Raw genomic sequence first — 20,023 nt, 5'->3', positions numbered from 1 at the left:
GAACACTGATCCATCGGTTGCCTCCTGCATACCCCCAACTGGGGACCTGGCCCACAACCCAGGCGTGTGCCCTAACTGGGAACGAGCCAGTAACCTTTCAGTTCCCAGGCCCCGGCTCAATCCCGAGCCACACCAGCCAGGGCAGGCGAAATACCTAACCAAAAATGAAGTAGGGAGGTCTGCTTAGCAGTTGTGAAGATTCGAGAGTGGGAGTTAGCAAATAATTGAGTACTTACAATAGTTGCTGGTCTTACTTGGTGGGCGGTGGGACATCTGGACTGCTGAGTGTGGCAGGGCCTCGAGACCAGGCCCAGCCTCAATGGTGGGCAGCAGGGTGCTGCGGAAGGTTTTGGAGACAGGACTCTTCGGCAATCAAGTTGGTAGCCCAAACAGGCCAGAGGAAAGCGGGAGACAGATCAAAGCAGTGAAGTATGTGAAAGCTGATGCAAAATGTTCTGAGTTCGTGTGAAGCTAACTTCCAACGCTCACTTGTCCCAGCTCACACTGCTGGGCGGCATCGGAAGCGGCTGCAAGTGGCAGCTTGGTGTTGGTGACTCTGAAACCGCTCAGTCCTCGTCACGCCTCTTTCATACACAGTTTTTGCTTTTCAAAATAGATTTATTTTTTAAAGAGGGAGAAACATGGATTGGTTACCCCCTGCACGCCCTAAACTGGGAACCTGGCCTGCAACTCAGACAGGTGCCCTGACTGGGAATTGAACCGACAACCTTTTGGTTCACAGGCCAACGTGCAACCCATTGAGCCACACCAGGCAGGGATAATTTGTAGTTTTAAACACTGTACCTACATGAAAAACTCCTTAGTAAACATGTTTTATGCTCTACCTTCCTAGTAACTCCAAATTTTGCTTGGTTTCTGAGGCACAATTATTTTGATTAAAATAGTAACTTTAGAAACGTCAAGCAAAAGCTGAGCCTGTCTCATCTGCACGTTCTGTGTCAGGCTCAGATATTTCTGGAAAGCTTAGTGCAACACCTGGCAGGATAATTACTTCATAGTAACTAGTGTCAAGAACAGAACACTATCCTTTTCATGAAAAACAGTGCTCTTAATACAAATTAAAGTTTACATTTCCTAACACCTGTAGCTCTGATTGGTAAGGTACTGCTCTGAGGGTACCATCTGGAGACCATCACCAGCCCAAGTACAGCCTGAAAACGATTTACAGACCGATTTACAGACCGCCGTGAGTGCCACCGAGAGGCCCCCTGTGCAGTCCCCCTGAGCAGCAGTCCCAGCTGGCCCTCCACGGGCTGCCCTGCCTCACCTTTTACTAGTGACTTGTGTCTTGAAGGGCAGTAGCTGGCTGGGCACGTGACGAGCAGGCCCTTGTGCCTGCAGATGTGGACTTCTTATGGGGCCTCACAACTGACACCGCTCTCCAGGAAAGAATACTTTCACGGGGTTCCAAGAACAGGATGGTAGAACAAAAAATGCTCAAGAACAAGTGACAGAACCCAGAGAACTCCACACAGAAACTTCTGCCTCCCACCCTCTCCTACGGGCTTCCCCGGGGAAGGAAGCAGGGCTGTCAATCATAATGGAGGCACGCGACGAGCGTAAGGGACTAAAGTGACAAACTTTATTCCACCAGTCTAGAGAGCAGGCATCAGATGAATGTTCACCGGGTACCCCAGGCCCGCCCAGGCTCGGCGGGCTTACGAACTCCAGCTCCGCATCACTGTCTGGGTTAAGTTTCTTCCTCTGAAAGACACAAAGTTTCTTCCTCTGAGCCACATCAAGCTGGTGATCTGCTTCTGCGTTCACCACCTCCACCCAGAACTCAAGTCTTTCACATCCTCACAGGACTAACAGATACTTCCTTCTATCCCAGCTGGTGAAGACAGAAAGGGACCTTTAAGCCCGTATAGCGGCCCTGGAGCAGCTTTTCGCCAGTAGCCCACCACTAGCACAGGGGACTTGCATCGCTTTTCTCCAGATGCTTCTTCCGCACCCTAGCCCCTAACAGGCCACCTTCCTCCCCATCCCCTTCATGTGGCCTGAAGGCTCTTGAAGCAGCTCCCGGAGCCAGAGCAAATGCCACTCCAAATTCCGCCAAGTCTCCGGCAACTCTCAAAGAGTTTTACATCAACCTTCACGGGCATGGTGGCCACAGAGCTTGGACCCTAGCCAGCCCACTGCTCACGAGAGACTTCACAAAAGACTTATACAAACCTTCTTCTTCTTCTTCCTCCTCCTCCTCATCCTCATCGTCCTCGTCGGAGCTGAAGGTGCCGTCGGGCAGGCTATAGACGCGGATGACCTGCTTGTTGGGGTCCTTGAGGATGAGGTACTTGCCCTCCTCCAGCTTCATGCAGATGTCGATGACGCAGCGCAGGATGCCCCAGGCATTCTCGATGCTCAGGTTGATCTGGCTGGCGAACTCATTGGGCTTGAACTGCTGGGTGCCCAGGATGACGTGGCGCGAGGAGTCTTTCACATGGTACCGGGACACGTAACTGTTGGGGGAATGGAGTGTAGTAGGTTGGCCTAGGGACTTTTGGGGGCACATAGCAATTAAATGGGGACGCCTGGCCTCTGCTTTTCCCAAAGGAAAGAAAACGATGAGCCCTCATCTCCCGCCCGAAGACACCTCCTTCCAGGAGATGATCAGTTCACAACTCCCAGACGAGACTCTCACCCAAGCTTGAGGTACTCGGATCCAGCCAGCAAAGCGCAGCAGGTCCATCGGGCCAACTTGTAGCTGTTGTTCTTCAGCTCAGTGGCAATGACGGCCCCTCGCTGAGAGTCCAGCTTCTGACGCCAGTCAACGCCATTACAGTGCTGTGGAAGGAAGGCCCGTTAGAGGGGCGAGGGTGAGCCCTGGTGCCTCCTCTGGCAGAGGGAGGACTCCCTGCTGGGCTTGGCCGGCAAGTGGGCGAGGCCACAGGGAACTCGGAAGTAAGACTCTTATAATTTAAGAGGCAAAGACGTGGTCACTGCCTTGCCTGGCCTGCCACACAGCAGGCACTCAACGAATCGCAGCCTCTCTCTTCATAAGAGTTCCTTTAGACGCAGACGCACGCGCAGAGGCTAAAAACAAGTGCCATGCAAACGGCAAGAGGCAAGTGCTTATCACACGGTGTGTGGTAAGGGGTTCGCAGAGGGGGAGTGGCGGCTAGCTGGGCGAAGAGTGCCGGCAGAGGTGAAGGCGGAGGCCTGCAGGAGCGGGGGTCAGTCTGGCGCTGCATATCCACATCCGTACACCAAGTGGAGGCCCCTGAGATCGCCGCCTCCAACCACCTCTGTTAGAGATGTGGGGACTCAGAGTCAGAGTGCAGTGACTAGTTTTGAAGGTCACATGGCCGAGAGTCCCAAACTTAACTTGCTTCACGGCAACCGTAGACCAAAAACACCGGAGTCCCTCTTATGAGCTAGTTGATTCCAAACCACTTGGGGGGAGTATTCTGACAGATGTCTCTGTGCTCCACTCAAAAATCAGAAATACCCTGCAGTACCCTTGTGAGTGTGCTGTGGCGTCTGAAGTCTTTCCACAAATCTGAGCTACATAACGGAAGCAGTGTTTGGGTCCATAAAGTGGCAGAGACACGGAATGGGGGAAGGGAGGAGGGAGTTAGGAGACAAATGGAACGTCACAGGCATACTGAACGGGGCCTGAAACCAAGGAGATGTCAGTGAGCTCCAGAACTGAGTGAGCAGACAGACCGCACCTGACAGCAAATAGTGGGGTGCAGGGGTGTTCGGGGCTCTGAGTGAGCAGGAGAAAAACAAAGCTGATGTCAGCTAAGCCAGAGGTAATGACAGAAATCCAGATCTGGAAGGGGCAAGGTATTTTAGCAGAAGACCAACGGAATGGGAAATCAGAGTAGATTCAAAGTTGGGGCCTGGGGTGGGCGGAATTCTTGGATGACCCTGATGGTCCTGCCCTTGAGAATGGGTGCAACCTGTGGCTCTGAAGGAGTATCACTCCTGTTCTTAGGCTACCTTGTATGTCAAAAGGATTTTCAAGTACAGTGAAGGTCCCCTAAGACAGGGAGACCACCTGGGTGGCTCCGCATAACCCTGTGATTATGCTGGGTGCAGAGCTCAGAGACAGAGGAAGTCCGAAGTTCAAGGCACAGAAGGATCTGATGTGCTGTTGCTGGTGTGAAGATGGAGGGCACCACACGGCAAGGAACGTGGTGGCCGCTAGGACTGAGAGGCCCCAGGCGACTGGTGGCGAGAACGGGGACTGCAGTCCTGGAACTGCCAGGCCCTGAATCATGCCGACTAGAAAGAGCTCAGAAGTGGCTTTTCTTCCAGAACCTCCACATGACAGTTCAGTTCTGCTGACACCTTTGGTTTCATCTGATGTTCTGAGCAGAGAACCAAACCACATGATGTTAAACTTCTGGCATATCAAACTATGAGCTAAATGAATGCTATTTAAGCCTTCAAGTTTGTTACTTTGTTATGGAGCAAAATAAGACTAATACAGAGCTGTATGAAGAAGTCATTATGGGCCCTGGCTGGTGTGGCTTAGTGCACTGAGTGCTAGCCCGTGAACCAAAAGGTCACCAGTTCGATTCCATCAGGGCACATGCCTGGATTGTGGGCCAGGCCCCCAGTACGGGGTGCTCAGAAGGCAGCCACATGATGTTTCTCTCCCCCTCTTTCTCCCTCCCTTTCCCCCTCTGTAAAAATAAAATCTTAAAATGGTGAAAAGAGCTGTATAGGCAACTGACCTTAAGACAAGGGTCCACCGCAGATCAAAGGGGGACCAACACGGAAAGGGAGCTGAGAAGTGTGAGACCAGAGTAGTGCATGCGGTGACCCCAGGAAAAGCCACATGGATACGACGACGCCAAATGCTACGTACAGGGAGGCCAGGGTGGCAAGTCTAAGGAAAGGCCACGGGCCCGGAGCTCAAGGACCCCTGCGGGTGACATCAGCAGCACTAACTGCTGGCCCTTTCCTTCTGACGAAGGCCGAGCTTGACGGCCCTCTGTGCTCCGTCACTAGCCACTCCTTCCACTCTGTCAGCACATGCCTGGCCTTGGCACTGTCCTTCCCACCAAGGACTCTTCATTCGGTACAGCAGCACCCAGGGGCCCTGTGACCCGGTTAGAAATCGGGCACATAAGCCCGGGCAGCTTCAGAAAGGCTAACAGCCCAAGACCCATGGCACCCCAGCACGAGAGGGAGTGGAAAGAGGAGGAAAACGAGGGAAGCAAGTTTCACCTGGGTGTCTCCCGAAGAGCCAAACAGGAGCCAATCTTAGACTGAGGTCGGTGAGTGGGGCTGGGCACTCACCGAACTCTCTGGGAAGCAGAGGGTAGAGGCGGCAGTGGCTCCCGTGTGGAAGAAAGGGTCTGGAATGACCTGCCAGGCTCACGGGACCCTGCCCACCTAGACCCCAGACAGAGATCGCAATCAGATGCTCAGAGAGAAAAAGTCCTGGAGGAAGGCAGTCACCCTCACATACAGTCTCTGTCCCAGTGAGGAAGTACGTGGAGGAAAACCCGGAAGACGAAGTCTCAGTGGCTCTCCGTGTACTGCAGGGGAACCTGCACTGCACACCAGGAAGACAGATGCAGAGCCCCAGGAGAGTGACAGGGGCGTGCCTCACCCTGGAGTCCCACTCGTTGAGGGTCTTGATGTTGATAAAGGACACTTCCCCATTGGCTCCTGTCATGACACCGTCATGCTCACAGCGGACAATCAGGTCAATGTCATCTCCAAGCTTCCACCTGCGATACCTGTGACACAGAACAAACTTAATGGGTTGCCGGAGACCCTCGATGTCAGGCGTGCCACCTGTACGGGGCCAGGTCTGTGCACACCCACAGTGACATACCGGTATGCAACAGAGGCAATTTCGTTCTTATCCATATCGTCCTCCACAAACGGGTTTGGGTTGGGAAAGTTGTACCTTTCTTTCCCCTGTAAAGATGACAGGTGTTATTAGTGCCAACGTGTCGCCAGACCCTGCAACTTCGCTAATTTACGCCCAGGCTGGGTCCCTGGAGCCCCTGAGGGGCTCCGAGCCCACTGCGTGTTCAGCCGCCTGCTCCCCTCTGAGCACAAGCACTCCACGAATCACAACAGGCAGCTTTCACCGACGGCTCACACGTCGACTGTGTGCTCCACATGCATGCTCATTTAATTACGAACCACACCCCTCCCGCTTCCATTTTTCTCTGTAGCAACACTGTGTAGTATTTAGGGTTTATTGCTTTTCCTCCTCATTATAATAAAGCCTCGCAGGGGCGGGAACTTGCACCCGAACAGTGCCTTTGCACACGACAGTACAGCTGTCGAACACCCGAGGGCTCTGTACGACGTGCCTGTGTGAGACCAGTGACGTCTGTGCTGCACTTTTCTGGAGAAGAAACAAGCCCGGCACCACAGAGCTGTGAAGTGGTGGGTCCAGGGCTGCGAGCCCGGCAGTGCGGCCTCCGAGCCCAAGCTCGAAACTCCTCGGTGACAGGGAGGGATCCCACCTGTCCCGCTCCACCCCACAGGCCCAGAGCCTACTCCAGAGCAGGTGCTCAACGAAAGCAGCGGCAGCCGACCAAGGCAGTGCGCGCCCGGACGCTGCCCCTCCTCACCATCCTCAGGCACTGCTGCGAGAAGTTGTGGTTGATGTAGGTCGCTTCCATGGCCAGGTTGCGGGGTGAGTTGAAGGAGTTACCTTCATCTTGAGGGGGCTCGTTGGCCGTCTCACTCACTGTCAGGAGGTCTGCAAAAGTGGCAGCATGTCACCCACCCACAAAACAGTCACTGATGACGAGCAAAGCACTATGGGGACAGACGGCCATCCAACGACACAGGCCCTTCCTTCTGGGAACTGCCGTCTATGAACGAGGGTCTCCAGGTGGGACAGGAGGGGGACCTGAGGGGTGTGATCTTGGAAAACCGTGGATATTCTCTAGTTTCATTCAGCCACAATGTGTGCAAGTCATCCCTCTTCAATCACTCCTCGACAAAGTGTCCGATTTTACTAGCTTTCAAACCAAGACAAGGCCTGAGGCACGGAGCGTAATTAGTGTTTTGTCTCATGGCTGTCGGTGTCAAGTGACCTGGTTTTCAGCCACGGCATGTGTGTATACGCATGTGAGTGGTATAAAACATGGGCATGCGTTTTTTCCTTTATAAATGAATAATGGTTGGAAGCACAGTTTGGGGCGCTGTGAGGATGCAGAAAGCTGACGCCCCGAGGAGGCAGACAGCCACAGCGCCTTCTCCAAGTCTATGAGGAGGCTGGCGGGTCTCACACAGCTGTGGATGCTGCGGGGAGACGGACCTGCTGCTACTCACTCCCTAGTGCTGCCGGGCTGCTTACCAAAGTCAGAGTTGTCCCTTTTGTCAAAGAAGAGTTTGGACCCAACTCGCTGGACCACAATGTCCCAGGAATACACGGAGCGGGTACAGCTCATCAGCGTGGCCAGAATGGCGTCGGTGGCGAACACATTCCCCTGGGTTTTCGCCAGCTGCGCAGAGGACAGGAGGTGTGAGGACACCCTTGGCTCTCACTGCCCATTCACACAAGGGGAGAGGACTCCCCGGTAAGGAGCTTCCACAGCCACGCCCACACGATATGTGCATGCCTCTAGCTGCCTAAGGCTGCAGCGAACCACCCCACGAGCCTCTGCCGGTGGTCCCCACCACGGGGTCCCCACCGCAGGCTGCATGGGCCTGCTGCTCACCGAGCACTTGCCATGTCCCAGGGGAGCGCCTCCCAGTGCTTTCTTTCACCCTCCCCGGGGGCCTGTGGTCAGTGCATCTACCCCACCTAACAGGTAAGAAAAGGAAGGCCCGGCCACAGGGACCTGGGAGGCACACACAGCCGGGACCGGAGTCCAGATTTACTTCACAACACTCATGGTCCAGCCAGCAGAGCGCCTTAATTTTCATCTCATCCTAAGTCTGACTTGGAAGACTTATCTACAGGGCTTCCCAAGGCTCGACCCCCTGGGTCCCCTGGGTGGGCTGGTGGCAGAGGGGCGCACACCTTTCGGATGACAGGGTCGTCTGTGGTGGTGACGGTGTGGAAGATGCGCTTGATGCTCCGCAGGGGCTTCTCGCTCCTCGTGGTGATGCGGTCAAAGGCTTTATCATAGTATTCGAGGGCCCCACAACACTCGCTGTGGGGAGAGAGGGTGAGACGTGCCACGGAAGGGGAAGACCACCCACTTTTCCTTTCACGCCTTGGAACTGGAGTCTTACCCAGAAGTCTAACGTGGGAGAGGTGAAGGGAGTCTCCGACGAGAACAGGAGAGAAGCTCCCAGAGTCCCCGCTCCCTGTGCTCCCAGTGTGGTTCCACAGAACATGGGAACACAACCGCCTCAGCTCGGCCTCCCCATTTTAAAGACGGGAGCTGCAGAGTGGCGGGCGGCCCGGCAGGCTAGCTGTCATCTGGTGCTCTCTCCGCCCGCTAAGTTACTCCGCTACTTGCCCCCCCAGGTAAGGGGCTCTCTGAAATGCTCTGCTTTTCCTGAAGAGCCACTGTCTTTCTCCTTCTGCCGAAAGAACTATATAACTTATTTTCTCTTTTGCTCAGGATTCCAGAAAGCTGAAAGAAATCTGGAATTTGGTATCAGCAAATTTCTTTCTGCTTTTGCTTTGTTGCTATTCTCCTTCTGCCAAAAAGAGCTATACAACTTAGTTTTTTCTTTTGCTTACAATGCCAGGAACTCCAAAGGACCTTAAGTTTAAAAGAAGTAAACTTCTGTCCACCCACCTTCCCTGGCATTGTTTTTAAACTCTTCTGTTATGTAATGTCTTTTGAGTAAGTGGCTTTTAAGTCCTTTTTGGAAATACTAGGGCTTAGGAAAGTATTCACCACCAGATGCTCCACCCACGAGAGCACAGTGGAAGGAGTACAAGATGCCACTCACATGTCCTGCGGCTCCGAGACTTCCAAGTAGCGCATCTTCATCAACTGAGGAAAGTCCATTTCTTCCTTCACCTCCCAGTCACTCCGGACTTCAACCGAAGAGTCTCGGGGCTTCTGCAGAGGGAAACCATTGCAGGGGAAAGTCACGGCCAGTGCAAAACATGAGCAAAAGGCAGGTCGACACTACGAAGAACTTTAACCCAATAAACATGCCCGGAACACTCACTATATGCTGGCCGTTTTGTAACCCAGAACCCCCGACTCTTAGGAGCTTATGATCTAGAGGAGGACGGAAGGGATCCAGAGGTCAAAAACAAGTGGGAACTGCACCCCCAGCTAAGGGCGACACCCAAGGACACCGGCTCTTTGTATTTCTGTACTTTACAAAGGACCTTAGCAGCCCCTGTAGACTTCTCTTGGGACCGTGGCTCTCAGTTCCTGACACAGTAGGCATTGCACCCAGCAGAGTTAACGTCTACAACTGTCACTTTGCTCTTACACGTGTCTTCTATTCTCACAATGTCCACACAAACACCTATACAGGGACGTCCACAGCAAAAAGTGAAAACAACCCTGATGTCATCAACTGGTGAGTGAGTGGGCAAACAAGATACGGTTTATCCATACAGTGGAATTCAGTGATACAATAAAATGAAGAACTGATACAAGCTGCAACGGGGACGAGCCTTAAAGATCACATCGCATGACTCCATTTATATGCACGGACAGAACGGGCACATCCAGAGACAGAACAGATTAGTGGTAGCCTGGGGCTGGGGAAGAATAGTGGCTGACTGCTGAAGGGTACAGGGTTTCTTTTTAGAGTGATGAAAATGTTCAGAAATTGACTGTGGTAACGGTAGCACGATTCTCTGAATATACTAATTTGTGCCCTTTAAATGGGTGAATTGTACAGTACATGAATTATATTTTGAAGCTGTTACAAACCAAAAAAAATAAACAAAATCAAACACCTAGACAGAATTCTGGTACGAATACGCTACCTGTGACTTTTGGTCCCATTTCTGCCTCACTCCAAATTGTTTCTGGAATTTTTTCTGCAGTCGTATGCGTTCTCTGGAAGACAGGAGATGTGCTTTCAGGGCAGATTTTTAAGAAAAACGAGGCTTCATAAAAAGGAACAGAAGAGGCATACTGCCCTCAAATACCGACCAGCTACATTTTACTGCATCTATAGAGACTGTCCACTGGCAGCCCCAAGCTGGGCCAGGCCACTGTGCTGCACAGCTCCAGGGGGCTCACAGGACCAGAGCAAGTGGGGACCCCCGGACTTGTGCCCTGGCAGGACTGGGCCTAGGGAAGCTCCAGAGTCTCTTATTTGTTTTTGTTCCCTCTGGTGTGTGTCCCCAATGCAAACAGTTTCTCGCTCATGCCATTTGCCTTGAACTGAAATTGGCCCTCAGAGAACAAGGCCAAGCTTGGAAGACGGGCTTCATCGGCTGTAGGGAGGTGTTTGCTTTTCTCAGTGGAGGGGTAGGCAACCGTTGTCCTGCTGCAGCTCACTGATTTCAGAGTGTACTTAGTCCCGGAGGAATACCGTGTTCTGGCGGGATGGGCACCTCACCTCTCTTTCTGCTTGGCACTCTTAGGCAGGGTCTGCAGGTTGAACTGCAACATGTTCCGTCGATCTTTGTCTCTGCGGAGGTTCCGCTGGGAATCAGGAAAAAACATCAATGTTAAAGCTTTGGAGACTTGGCTTACAGTAGGCGGTACTCAGTGAGAGCTCATCAGTGCAGGTTCAGGATGCAAAATCCAGCTGCATGTCTTACTTTACATAACCAATAGTCTGGGGATTTTGTTGAGTGTGTGCTTGGAGTTAGCTTAAACTTACATTCACATACACACTTTACAGAAGTGGGTTTACTGGCCCTTATTAGAGTCCCGAGCTTGCTTCTTTATGTAGTAAGAAGTCCGACTAGACCATCTGCTTAATAAAGCCTGCAGCCTAGCAATTAAGTCAGGCAACAGGCACAGGAGAGCCCTTTTGTCTAGCACAAGTGCACTTAGCACAGGGTATGGTGTCCCACCTGCCGGTCAAAAGAAATCTAAACTATCTGCATGAACCCCTGGACCCGGTGAAGTTGACTTTGGTGTAGTGTGTCACTGGACGGCTCCTTGGGGTTCATGGAAGATCCGGACACGTGTTCCTCCATCAGGACTCACTGGGCTGTATATTAGGCAGCAGATGACAGCCCTGAGATGCAGCCCCCCTGAGATGGTCTGGCTTCTGGCTCTCTGCCTACCTGTGCAAATCGCATCCGATTCCGCTGGTACGCGGTCTTCTGTGTGCGTGCTGTATCCACCAGCTGGAAACTAGTTTCATCCTCCTCGTGGAAATAGGCATACTGACTTCCACCACCAAACTGAGAGGAGTATTTATCTGGAGGCAAAGGTGACAGGGGTCACAGCTGCTACCTACAGACTTCACAATACACATCAGCTCAAAGCCTTGTGCTTTAAGTGTGGTCTTGGGGCGCTGAGCACTGGCCAGGAGCATCTTAGGCGTGCACTCACAGGCTCACCGAATCAAACCCAATGTTCAAAAAAGGGTCCCTAGGTGACTTGTCGCACATTTAAGTTTGAAAAGCTCTGATCTAGAGAACTTTTCTACACCTAGATAGAATCTGAGAAACTCAAGCCCATTCCACTCTCTATCTTATTCTGTAAGAATACAAGTTAAAGTTTCTTCTTGTGGGACAAGCAAACACAGGGTTTCTACACTATCGCTGCCACCTCCTGGTGCCCACGGCAGACGTGTCCAATGAGCTGGAAGTTACTTTCTTACTGACCTCAGACTCAGGTCATCTTAACTTACTATTCCAGACAGCCACTTCCAACTATCTCTAAGAAAAAAAAAAAAAAAGCCCCAATTTACTGTATTAGAATCTTAAAACCAGGAATTTAAAACTGGGGTCCAATGCTTGGCTTCATGGGATTTACTATCCCAAACAGTAAAATGTAAATATGTTCAACCGATTTGTAAAAGGGTTCACGGCTCCTCGAAAGTTGGGGAAAGTCCTGCTGTAATAGAGAAAACTATTTTAATCAACAGTCTAACACCATTTCCAAAAAATAAAATTAAAAATGCGGTGGTATCCAGTCTAAAATATGCTCCTAAAAACTATGAATTATAATCAGCATTTTGTCCTCATTCTAGAACACGTTCAGGTGAAGGTTACTAAAAAAAAAAGGAACAGTTTTTCGAAGGCCCTGATTGGGCAGCCAGTCAGAGAACACTTACTTGTGTACCTCTTATCTTGGTAGGTGGTCCCCGTCCAGTCTGCAACCTAGTGTGAGCAATAAGGGAAGACAAAGCACACAGGTCGAGCAGGCAAATCTTCTGTTGACCCAGAAAGCCCCAAAAGTGAGGACACAGTGGGGGAAAGCAGCAGAAGGACGGGCTCGCGATGCCTTTGTGAGTACCCCGCTCTCCTGTGGCTATTGGAAGTATCCAGAGGTTACAGCCCTTCTCAGCTGGTGTCCCTATAAGGAACACTGGAGTTATGCTTTTGAGAGAATAAAATTAAAATGAACTCATAGAGAGCAGAAGCCACAGCTTGGAAGGTTCAGACTCCCATGGATAGGCAAGTACCTTTCCCAGCCGATCTCCTTTGCTGAATGGCTGGTAGGGCATGTCCCGAAACTGCTCGGGGACTGCACAGGGACCCCAGCCTGAGGGGTTGTCTTGGATCACGGGTGTCATGAACTTTGCCATCTTCTAGAACCTTAAATATACAAATTATGTAAGTAGCTGCTTGAAGAAAGCTAAAAAAAAACAAAACAAAAAAAACCAACACAAAACCTATTTGAGGGAAGCTAAAACATAAATGACTAAATTAAAAAGCAGTACACAAAACAGAACCCTCGACTCTTAGCTACTTTCTTTTCTTGTAAATAATATAGTGAACACTTATAACTCAGAAGTCTGCTAACAAAACTAATTTACCACATTTCATTTTTTTCCACTGTAACATCTTTGAAATGAGTTTACACCTCATGCTTGATGGGGGGGGTTGTATCTTAGTTGGCAATTTCTCTTTCTTAGTGTGAATATGAGATAATGTTGTTACATAAAATAATAGTGCTTCTTAAATTTGGTGATGTATCAGATTTGATAAAATGTAGTAATTTTTTTCAAGTGTAATAATCATGTTCAGGTTCTTAGAAAGCCCATCACCAAGGCATAAAATATTTAGTTTCCCGAAGCCTACTTCTTCAGCTGTACAAATAAATAAGTTTCTTGTGTTATTAGTTAACACTAATGAAAATGCTTTCATTCTTAAATGCCACACAAGATACTACTCAGATTCACAAAAATACATTTACAAAGAGTGCTGAGAAAAAGAAGTCTGTTAAGTGTATCGTGAAACTCAACTTTCCTTTCTTATACTTCCAATTTCCTGTTGCCAGTGCAAATCCTTAAGCAAGTGGACACACAGCCAAGCAAAAGGTCTACAGAAGGCTGAGGTCACCAGGAACCTTCAACCATAGAAGTGGCCGTACATCACTGTTCATGAGTATTTGAGTACCAGGCATTACATTTAGTGCTTACCCCGCATATTCATTACATCCCCCCCCAACAATCTGAACTAGGGGCCAGTATTATCCCCACTTTTCAGGTAAGAAAATCAAGGCACAGAGGAGTTAAGGCATTGCCCAAAGTCACAAACAGTAGTTGATGAAATATTTGAACTCTGGCAGTCTGGTTCAAATCCATACTCTGCCTAATGCTATAGGCTCCTCTCAGGAGAGAAAAACCAGGGCCTCCCAACAGATGCCTGACAGATCCTATCAAATCTACCCCATCCCATGCACTATGCACGATAATCCTCTGGAAATGCTCAGATGGTGAGTTCCCAGAGGAAAATGCACTACACAAGTACTTCTGGAGGCTGGAGAGCAATCCAAGAGCACACGGGCTTCTGAACTTGGTGAACTCTCCTAGGTGTCCTACCATGAGCAGACTAGGGCTTCAGGGAACAAGGTGACAGCAACAGAGAATGAACCTGGGTGCTCCATCCGCCACCTGGGAGCTTGTTACCTTATAAGAGGACGGAGGGAGAGGCAGTCGCAGCACAACGCATGTTAAAGGTGTACTGAGCACCTACTGGGTGTCGGGCACAAGCTAAGATACTCAACGCCACTCACTCCTTCAGAGAGAGAATATTTTGCAGCTCAGCCAAATCAAGGAGTTGATCTACCCATCATCTCAAAATAAATTTGGTCTCCAAGGTTGTCTGCCCACATCTAGCATCCTTCCCATTATATTCTAGCTGGACAGCAGCCTGGAAAGGCCTGGGGTTCCAGACCGTATTTAATAGCACAATATTGATACCTCGAAACACGCTTTTAAAAAAATGACTTGCTCTGCCAAAGCTCAAGGAGGAAACAGGCCCAAGGCTTGACAGGCGTTCTTCCTGGGGGTGGAAGCCCAGGTTTCCATACATGTAAAACACGCAAGCAGGATGCAACCAGTAGGAGAAACTGAGCCCTTCAGTTAAAACGCTGTGACAGCTGTACTGGCGTCAGGGGCAGGGCGGGGGCGGTGGGAGGCACCCACAGGACAGTCGGAAGGGCCTTGTTGCTGGGGTGGGAGTGTTGTGGACCACAGCTTACAGCTACTCCATTCTAGCCTTCCACCTCATGTTTAAGGGAAGAAAACCTGCGGACTGTGAACTCCACAGAGCAGGGCCGACACCATTCAGCTTGGCATTCCCCTTGCCTCACTCGTAGAAACTCAAACTTTGGCCACTTAAACACAACTCTGAAACCCAGCTGGGTTAAGTGACATTACTAAACTCGCTCAGCCTTTGGCAGCTAAGCGGAGCTTAGGGCCAGGGACCTCACCCACAAGGCCGTGCCACGCTCCGCGCAGTATACAAGACCTGGGGCCTGGAAGGCGGATTCCGGCCCCTTCCAGCGGACTGACAGCGGCAGCAGGAGGGGACGTCCGAGGGTCTCTTCCGGGAGCCCTCTGAAGGCTGGACCCCGCCCACGCCAGCCCCGTAGGCCCCGGGAACCCTACGGAACACGCCGCTCACCTGCAACGGCCTCAGCTGGCCGGGATGGCGAAAGATAGCCCCGGCCAAAGAGCTTGCTACCTGCTGCACTCCAAGAAAATCTGGAAGGGAGGGAAGGTGCGCGCGCAGCGACCGGCGCCGTAAGTCCGACAGGCGCTGTCGTAAACTGCTGTACCGCCGCCTTTGGGTTCGGCGACAGAACGCGAGTCGTAAAGCGGAGGCACGCCGGAAATTTGTCACTCCTCTTTGCGAGGTGGCCTTATTAGCCTTTTAAGCGGAGCCTTTATACTAGGAGGGTGTTTACTTTTACATCATGGGGCGTTCGGCGACGCTCCAAGAGGGCGTTCAGGTTTATTGAAACGTGGTGGCCTGTGCAGTGTAAGTTGGAAGCGGGAGTGGCCGACGGCCCCCTCTGTGTCCCACAGTGACAAGAGGCTTCTGCCTTCTCTAACCAATCATGTGGTTTGATTCTCACAGAGAGTGGGAAGTCGAGTGTCTCTGGTAGATTTTATTGTCACTCCCCCGCCGCACCCCCCTTCTTTCACAGTTTAGGAAACTGAGGTGTAAAGTGATCTGTTCAGCCATCTAATGTAGGGGGTGGCTGGCAGGGTTCAAGCCATACTGCCACAGTTCTCAAATATACGTCGAAGATTTTCGAGCCCTGATTTGAAAGATGCAGATTCCGGGGTTCACTTCCGTCGGTTGTTATTCGAGTGTGTCTAAGCTGGAGCCCAGGAATCTGCCTTTTAAGTTAGAAACTGATTCCGAACCCGGGAATCACTTCCCTACCACAGGCGACAGAGCTGTCCTTTCTGTAGTTCTCCGTCTTCGGAGTTTGTCCTGGAGTCTTATTGGGGAACGTCAAAACATTGAAAGTGAATCTGAGGGCGTAATTTTATTCAAACCTCAGATTCACTTCTACCCTGTCTCCTAGGTTTTCTTTCTCAACCTCCCAACCTGTCTCCTTTATTGTAAAATACATCAGCTATTAGATTTGATGCCTGCTCTTGACTGCCACCTTCTACCTGGGCTTCAGTTTCCTCAATTACCTGCAAATTGGAGATACTACCAAGGGGGTGCTGTGAGGATAAAAATAAAGTTATGTGAAAATATTTAGTAATTCCACTTACCATTTGGGTGAACTTGGGCAGGTGATTTGACCTCTAACACTGCTTACTAATCTGTAAAATGACTATGCTAATAGCAGCATCTGTTTCCAGAAATTCCCAGTCTGCCCATCTTCCAGTTTTCCTAATTTTTGTTCGTGGTACCCAGTGAATGGTGCTCCTTGCAAAACATCATAGTCATCATTGCTAGTTCCTTTTCCCGTTCCCACGACAGCCGGTCCTGTACTAAGTCCTTTGTTCTAACTTCAAAACGCATCTCAAGTGCCAGTCCCCCACTCCCCACCCCCATCTCCAGCTCGTGTTTGACTCTCAGCATCCTCTCTTGCTCCTCTAAGGTTCCTTCTCACAGCAGTGGTCAAAGCAGTCTTCTCACAGTCTTCTGGCAGCTTCCCATGATGTGCTTAGAGTGAAATATGAGTGCCTTCCTGTGGCCTGTCTGGTCCTTGGCTACCTTCCAACTTTAGAATCCTGCCATTCTGTGCTCACTCTGCTCTAGCTACTACAGTCTTCTTTTCGTGCCCCAGATACACCAACCTCACTTCCACGGCAGCAAGGCGCCTGCAGTTGCTGGTCTTTCTGCACAGCACCCTCCTCCCCAGGTTTACCTGTGTCTGGCTTGATCTCACCTTCCCTGTCTCCGCTCCAGAGTTACTGCATTTCATTGTGTGTAATGTGCACTTTTTCACCCAAATTTTTGAGGGAAAAAGAAGGATGTGCATTATACACGTGTATAATGATTACATACTATGGGTATAATAATCCTGTGTATAATGCACACAAAAACGCGGGTGCACCTCATACACGGCAAAGTATGGTATCTCCTCAAGGACATCTTCTCTGACCACTGTTCCCAAACACCGCTGCTCCTCCCTCCGTCCCTCCTCACCCATTCACTCTGCCCGGTTTTCTTCATAGTTCTCTTCACACTCTGAAAGATTTCCGTTCCCTTGTTTAGGCTGTTCCTCTGCCTCTAGAGTGCAAGCGCTGTGTGGGTAGAGGCTTTGTCTGGCTTCCTAGCACAGTGCCTGGGAGCTGACATTTGTCGAATTGTTGAATGAGTGCGTAGAAATTTTGTGAGAATTGAATGATGACATGAATTTAGTGCGTTACCCTGGCGTATAAATAAGCACTCAGATAATGTTAGTGTAATGAGTACAACAGTAAATTGTAGTATGTTGTAAAATATAAGGGAGATGTATTTTTTTAGGGGAGAAGTATTTCTGCTAAATTGCTTGGATCATGTCTTTTGTCTTTTTGGTTCTTTCTGCTGTGGGAGCATGGGCTGTCTGCCGCAATCCCTTGCTTGTGTCACAGTTTAATCATCTTTCCCACATTTTGGCCCAGACTCCTTTCCCATCCCAGATGGAGGAGGCCTTGTAGTGTCTTGTCTCATTGTCAATAGTGGGCCCCTTGGCTTGGGTGGGAGATCTTGCCTCCATTCCTGCTCCCAGCTGACACCTGCGCTGCCTCTTCCTGCCTGTCTCACTTTCCTTTGTCCACACGTTGCAAAGTTGGAGTGACCCTTCTTTACATGAAATCAGAGTGTGCCTGACCTTCCTCTTTCCTCTGCACTACACCTTTTAGCGGCGAGACCTGCAAAGACTGGGCACACACATTCATTCTTGGACGAGCACTGAGGAAGTAGGAGATGGAAAACAAATTAGGCCAAGTGAGAAATTCAGTAAATTTACCAAGGTCTTGAAGTCGTACCATGCGTGCTTGTTCTGCTTAGTGGGCACTGAGGACTGGAATGCAGTGTGTGGGGCCTATATGCGTATTGACACATGGACTACGGGGAGGCTGACGCAGAAAGGTTGCTGCACATGGGGCAGCTGAGGCAGCCCAGGTGGCAAGCGAGCAAGGCTGCGGCTTGGCCCTGGGCAGGCAGACTGCAGCACCTCTGGCCTCCGCTCAGCCTCCCTGTTGAGAACCAGGTAGAGGCTCCCGGCTGCTCCAGCAGAGGAAGTACTTTCCACTGTGTAATGTACTCGACCCACTACATTGATGGTCAAAAAGAAAATAACCAAATAACTGGGTAAAATGGTCAAAAGAACCGTCAGTTTCGTTACTTTGGAAAGGTGATGTCCTTATTGAGGAACAAAGCAAGTGCTGAAGCATTTAATCTTTTAAAAAGTGAGAATCTTAAAATCTGAAATAAAGTCTAGATTAAAACTGGAACCTTTCAGGGGTTTGCCTTGGTCCCGAGCCCATTCTGTTCCATGGCCTGCGTGTTTCTAAATGACAGCTTCCCCCTGGCTGCTTCCTCTTTCTGGGTTGCACCCGGCTCCATTCCTGCCTGGAGACCTTTCCCCTGCTGTTCTCTGCTGCCTGCCAGCTTTCCCGACCCGCCCTCTGAGCAGCCCTGCCCTGTCTTCAGTCACTCTGTTACTCCCCTGTGCACCTGGCACTGTGCCAAGAACTTACTCAGTCATTTAAGGGTTTTTAAAAAAATCATTTATTAATTTTTAGAGAGAGGGGAAGGAAGGGAGGAAGAGAGGGAGAGAAACATCAATGTGTGGTTGCTTCTCACACTCCCCCTACTGGGGACCCGGCCTGCAACCCAGGCATGTGCCCTGACTGGGAATCAAACCAGTGACCCTTTGGTTTGCAGCCCGAGCTCAATCCACTGAACTACACCAGCCAGGGCCTTACTCACTCATTTAGTTCCCACCATAGGCCTGTGAGGCAGGGCCCCTTATTCTCTCTGTTTACGGAAGGAGACATGGAGGCCGGGAGGGGTGCTCTGGGTTGAGCAGTGGGCGGTGAGGCTGGGGTTTCAGACTCAGGAGGCAGCCTGGCTTCTGCTGCCTCTGTGCATCCCATCTGTGTTTTATTGGATGACTGATATTTATCTCTATTAAAGTTGTCTGGTTTACTTGTTTACTCCTTTATTGTCCCCTCACTAGAATGCAGGCCTCATGAGAGGTGGGGTCTTACATGTCTTGTTCGTTGTTGTAGCCCCAGCACCTAGAATGCTGCTTACCACATGGCCGGTGCTTGGAAGTGTTTGTTAGATGCGTGAGTGGCCTCGGAGGACAGGTTCTCTTCTCTGGGGTCCACTTGGTGGAGCCCTCTGTGGCCACACGTCCTGTCCTGTTGCAGTGTCCGCACCTCTCCTGACCCAGACTCCGGTTCCTCCAGAGTGGGGCTGTACTGTTCCCGGAGGAAGCTCATGGCTCAGCACAGTGCCTGGCAGACTGTGCCCTGGAAGTGCTTAACAGATCCAGGGCCTTCAGATTCTGATTTTAGAGGCTGTAAAATTAAAAACTTAACATTCTTGCCAGAAAAGTGTGGGTTTGGGGGCAGGTGCTCTTTTCTCAAAGAAGCTGGGGAGTTCATAGTACCTTCCCAGTCTGGAGCGGCTCAAACACTGTTTTTGGGCGATTGAATGACCAAATTTCCATTATTGCTAATAGTGGCTACAATTAGCACAGCAGTTTATAGGTGAGAGATTCCTTAATTTCGTTTGGGCCTTATGACTATGATACTTTAATACCAATTTTACAAGATGGTAAAGTGAGGCCGAGAGAGGTGAAGTCACTAATACAAGGTCACGCAACTAGCAAGAGGCAGAGCTGGGACTTTATTATTTACAACAAACATTCATGAAGCACCTTCTACGCATCTGGCATGGGGCTAGGTGTAGAGGATGCAGCGGGGAGCAAACCGGGCAAGGGTCTTGCTCTCCGTGAGGGTGCTTTTTCAGTGGGGAGGTAGGGCATGAGCAGGTGCACAAAGAGATGTGAGACACGGGTGAAGATCCTGCAACAGGGCTACATGTTAGAGAATGATTTGGGGTGCAGCACTTTTAAGGTGGGGGGTCAGAAAGGCATCGGTGAGGAGGTGATATTTGAGCAGAGGGAGGACAAGAGGAGCAGGCTGGGGGAGACCTGGGGCGAGAACGGTTCAGTAGAGGGAGCAGGCCCTTCCTGTCCCCACATGTGGCCTTCTGAGGAGGGAAGGATGAGTTCTTGGGTGATCTGGTCCAACCTGC

At 50.6% G+C, this 20,023-nt stretch overlaps 1 protein-coding gene across 1 annotated transcript; it reads right to left on the bottom strand.

The window, feature by feature from the left end:
* Positions 1 to 1,597: 1,597 nt before the first annotated feature.
* Positions 1,598 to 15,031, bottom strand: EIF3D (eukaryotic translation initiation factor 3 subunit D). The gene is made up of 15 exons (XM_037160438.2): positions 14,924 to 15,031; positions 12,475 to 12,607; positions 12,124 to 12,169; positions 11,126 to 11,262; positions 10,447 to 10,532; positions 9,866 to 9,938; positions 8,863 to 8,975; positions 7,976 to 8,108; positions 7,307 to 7,454; positions 6,573 to 6,703; positions 5,819 to 5,904; positions 5,591 to 5,720; positions 2,663 to 2,805; positions 2,197 to 2,480; positions 1,598 to 1,725 (listed from the first exon to the last, which is right to left on the bottom strand). The coding sequence occupies exons 2-15, from the start codon at positions 12,595 to 12,597 to the stop codon at positions 1,712 to 1,714; spliced, it is 1,647 nt and encodes a 548-aa protein (XP_037016333.1). The 5' UTR covers positions 12,598 to 12,607; positions 14,924 to 15,031; the 3' UTR covers positions 1,598 to 1,711.
* Between the last annotated feature and the right edge of the window lie 4,992 nt (positions 15,032 to 20,023).

Source organism: Artibeus jamaicensis, unplaced genomic scaffold, assembly GCF_021234435.1.
Source record: "Artibeus jamaicensis isolate MK-2021 breed Jamaican fruit bat unplaced genomic scaffold, CSHL_Jam_final contig_233, whole genome shotgun sequence".
NCBI classification, from domain to species: Eukaryota; Metazoa; Chordata; class Mammalia; order Chiroptera; family Phyllostomidae; genus Artibeus; species Artibeus jamaicensis.
This window is presented reverse-complemented; position numbering and strand designations above follow the sequence as displayed.